The sequence below is a fragment of the Aegilops tauschii genome, chromosome 3, assembly GCF_002575655.3.
Source record: "Aegilops tauschii subsp. strangulata cultivar AL8/78 chromosome 3, Aet v6.0, whole genome shotgun sequence".
Classification (NCBI taxonomy): domain Eukaryota; kingdom Viridiplantae; phylum Streptophyta; class Magnoliopsida; order Poales; family Poaceae; genus Aegilops; species Aegilops tauschii.
This window is the reverse complement of record NC_053037.3, coordinates 161,146,392-161,150,855: the sequence shown is the minus strand read 5'-3', so window position 1 is coordinate 161,150,855 and position 4,464 is coordinate 161,146,392. Positions and strand designations below refer to the sequence as shown.

The 4,464-nt window shown below is 53.9% G+C and overlaps 1 protein-coding gene across 1 annotated transcript; it reads left to right on the top strand.

The window, feature by feature from the left end:
• Positions 1-262: 262 nt before the first annotated feature.
• LOC109769057 (S-type anion channel SLAH1) lies at positions 263-2,473 on the top strand. Its single transcript, XM_020327796.4, has 2 exons — positions 263-1,222; positions 1,852-2,473. Exons 1-2 carry the CDS (start codon positions 320-322, stop codon positions 2,116-2,118), a joined length of 1,170 nt encoding a protein of 389 aa, XP_020183385.1. The 5' UTR covers positions 263-319; the 3' UTR covers positions 2,119-2,473.
• The last annotated feature ends 1,991 nt before the right edge of the window (positions 2,474-4,464 follow it).

Below are 4,464 nucleotides of genomic sequence, written 5' to 3'. Positions count from 1 at the left end.
CCCAAAACGTGAATTCTCAGCTGCACCGCAGAAGTACCAGCATAGCATTTTTTATCACATCACATAGCCCAAGTGCCCAGCCTTGTATAAGATGAAAACCAATGGCTCGAAAAGAAAAGCAAGAACCGCCGCCCTCGGTTACTGCCTAACCCACATGTTACCTAGACCTCAACACTTGAGACTGTCAGACTGCAGGCCGGTCACACTCCTCATCGCCTTACCTTACTAGCCCCCCTATAAATACCGAGCTCCCCTACAATGCAAAGCAAACCACATTCTCCCTCCCCCCTTCCATCGCTCGATCGACCGATCGATCACGATGGAAACCATCTCAGATTCCCTTAAACCCTGTGTCTCCCAACCGTTGAGCGCCAAGGGCGCTGGGCTGGCTGAAGCTGGCGACGGCGGCACCATGTTGAAAGCGTCACCGGCGCCTAGCAAGCCTCCGCGGCTGGTGGCTTCCCGGTTCGCGATGCTGACGCGGTTCCACGCGGGATACTTCCGCATCAGTCTGGCCCTGAGCGGGCAGGCGCTGCTGTGGCGCACGCTGAGCGACAGGTCCACGGACCCGAGCGCGCTGCATCCCTTGGTGCAGTCCCTGCCGTCCGCGGCGTTCGTGCTGCTCTGGTCGCTGGCGCTGCTCACCCTGTTCGCGCTCTGCGTGCTCTACGTGGCGCGCTGCGTGGTCCGGCTCCCAGCCGTGCGCGCCGAGTTCCGGCACCACGTCGGCATGAACTACCTGTTCGCGCCCTGGATCTCGTGGCTGCTGCTGCTGCAGGCCACGCCGTTCCTGCCCCCGGAAGCGCCGTCCTACCACATGCTGTGGTGGGCCTTCTCGCTGCCCATCCTTGTCCTGGACGTCAAGGTCTACGGCCAGTGGTTCACGCGCGGCAGAAAGTTCCTGTCCATGGTGGCCAACCCGGCCAGCCACATGACGGTGATCGCGAACCTGATGACGGCGAGGGCGGCGGCGAAGATGGGGTGGCACGAGGGCGCCGTGGCCATGTTCGCCGTCGGCGCCGCGCACTACCTCGTGCTGTTCGTCACGCTGTACCAGAGGTTCCTCGGCTCCGACTCGCTGCCGGCCATGCTCCGCCCGGTCTTCTTTCTCTTCTTCGCCGCTCCGAGCATGGCGTCCCTCGCCTGGTGCTCCATATCCATGTCCTTCGACACCGGCTGCAAGATGCTCTTCTTCCTCTCGATGTTCCTCTTCGCCTCCCTGGTAATTACGACTAGATCACCTAACATTACGTTATTACTGTACCTTTCCTTTCGATCCTCCGGTAAACTCAGCCGCAAGTCTAGAGACGAGTCTATACGAATGAGGTAGTGTTACAAAGACGCGGGAAAAAAATGGAAGGAGAGTGCGCATCGAGCGTTCCATGCATCCTCTGAGAGACTTTTCCCAGCGTCTCTCCATCCATCGCTTTTGCTTTTGTTTGTAAGTTGGTTGGGTAAAATAAAGGCATATATACTATAGTTTTTTTCAGAGTTTGAGATTGCTAGCATGTTGTCCCGAAAAAAAGCTCCAACTAGGATCGTGTAGGTCTGTAGGACGCCACTAGCTGCCACGTGAACTGTAAACTCGATCGTCTCTTTTTTCTGCACCTCTGTATAATAGGATATATTTCAATGAGCAAAAATAAAATAAAATAAAACCTAGGTTGAGTTGCATGGCCACTCACATCACCAGGCCCCCAATAGATCATACTGGATCACATCAAGATCATATAGTGCCTACGGACGCATTGCCAACTAATCATTCTATAGCTTGTTAATAACATCTTCTTCTCGTAAAATAATTATTTTAAGAGAGAGACGTAAACATTTTTGGTGTTGTGTCGCATGCAGGTGTCCCGGCCCACGCTGTTCAAGCGGGCGATGCGGCGGTTCAGCGTGGCGTGGTGGGCGTACTCGTTCCCGTTGACGTTGCTGGCGCTGGCGTCGGCGGAGTACGCGCAGGAGGTGAGGGAGCCGGCGGCGAGCGTGCTGATGCTCGCGCTCGCCGTGCTCTCCGTCCTCGTCACCCTCGCGCTCATGGTCTTCACCGCGCTCCGGCCCAACGACCTGCTGCCGCACGACGACCCCTTCTTCGCCGGCACGCTGCCCGCGCGCTAGCTAGGTTAGCATGCATATGCAGACACGCGGATTCTGGTAGCCCGATCATGACGTGCCAGCCCGTTTCATCAGACGTGTACAGATACACTTTTGTACGTACAGCAGGATCGGGACGTCGGTAGACGTTGTACGTCTATACGATGCGTGTGTTGCATATATGTGTGTGCGCGTGTACATGTGATGTACGTAATGCCAGTTAGGGGTGGAGACGTGCACGTGGTGTAACGGTATGATTCTTTTTCGCTGTCACGTACCCTGGGGAATCGGGATGATGCCGATCGGGAGTCCCAGGTTCTGAGCGTACGAAATGTGCTTATCCGGTGCGAGGAGAGCTGGATGATCGAGATGCTTGAAACTAATCTCTTGTCTTGTATCTCAGTTCTCAAGCAGTGGTCCTCACGTGGCTGGCTACTTGAGAAGGGGACTGATCGACTTGATAGTCTTAGGACAGCTCATGTGCTTGATTGATCGTTAATTTTGTCTCCAAAGTGAGGAGCCTCTGGTGAGAGCATTGCCACCCGCTGGCCCCACTCCCGTGTTGCCTCTATCTGGCGACACGGGGGAACTCCTCCGGCGCCGCGGCTTCCCACCCCCTTCCCTCCTTCTCCTCGCCGCTGCCTGAGGAGCCTGACGACTGGGAACCGTGATTGTTAGTGGCCTCAGGCGGTGCTTCTCTATACTCACTAGTAGAAAAAGGGTCATCTGTCCCGGTTGGTAAGGGCCTTTTGTCCCGGTTGTTGAACCGGGACTAAAGGGTCGTTACTAATGCCCTAGCCACTATTAAAAAAAGGCTTACTAGTGGCGCACCAGTTTTGCCTACTAATGGCGCACTACTGGTGCGCCACTAGCACCACGCCACTAGAATATTTTAGTAATGGTATCCCACAGGTGCGCCATTAGTATCCCACAGGTGCGCCATTAGTAACGGGTATACTAATGGCGCACCAGATGGAAGTGCGCCATTAGTAACATTTTTTTTAAAAAAAATCGTTTTTTCTTAATCTCAGGTCACTATTTCATATATGAGATATCCAACACATATATATACAACAAGCATCCATATAACAATCATATCCAACACACAAGTTTCATCATATATACATACATAGCCAACACATAGTTCCATCGTTACATATTATAAAAGTTTCACATTGTTCATCCAACATCGTTATCCATCCAACACCATATTACAAAAGTTTCACATAGTTCAGTTCTCATTGTTCTTCTCCTTCTCCTTCCTCAGCCTGATGCGCCAAGAGCGGCGAGGCGGTGGAGGCAGCTGTGGGATGTAGTCTTCTACCACAATTGGCGTGGTCATGTCGCCCAGCTGTGGGATCGCCGGCGCCACCACCAGTGCGTGGTCATTGTCAGGCACCACCACCATCGCGAGGCCACCTTCAGGCAGGACGGGCACGACCATCGCTAGGTCATCCTCAGCCACCACCATCTCTTGCCCATGGTCAGCCACCACCATCTCTTGCCCATGGTCAGCCACCACCATCTCTTGCCCTTGGTCAGCCACCACCAGCGCTAGGTCATCCTCAGCCTGATGCCCATCGTCATCCTGCAGCGGCCCACTCTGCTCCTCTTCTCCCCCACTCCAGTCCGGATCATCCTTCTTGCTGTCTTTGCTGCTGCCAGAATCGCTGCTGCTTTCGCTAAAGCCAGAATCGCTGTTGCTTTTGCTACAACCATAATCGCTGCTGCTTTGCCTGTAGCCAGTGTCGCTGCTGCTGCTCCCATTGCCTGTCCAAATGCAACAATGGCCGTTAACAATCGATGTGAGACAAAGCCAAATGTAGAGGAATAAGAAGAGGCAGAACGCACTGGCATCTTCGTCGTCAGTGTAGCGCATGCGACACATAGTCGTGTTGAAAACCTTCACGATGAGCATTGTGGCTTCATCGTCGTACCTGAAGAGAAGAAAGTACCCGGTCCGTAGGTCGTAGGCACTGTAGAACTTCTCCCAGCCACGGCACAGGTACATGTGGCCCTCCTCGATCACCAACTCCACGTCCCACAGCCTGCGAACCCCGCTGCCGGCCTGTCGGAGCTTCACATTATGTGGCGGATCTTCACCCAGCTTGTTCATAAAAGTGTCAGGCAGCCTCTGCAATTTGGGACAAGGAGTGATGTAGCAAACAACAGAGTTAACATAATGAGATGGGTGAAGGGGAGATCTTTCGTTTTATATACCTGCCTCGTGGCTGATACTGAAGTCCCAAGTATGACACTGAAGAACTCGAAAGCATCCAACTCGTACTCCGGTGAGGCAGAGCGGCGGTGGCTGCTTCCCCCCATCTCTGATAAGCAGCAGAAGAGACCAATTAGTACCCTTACAACATC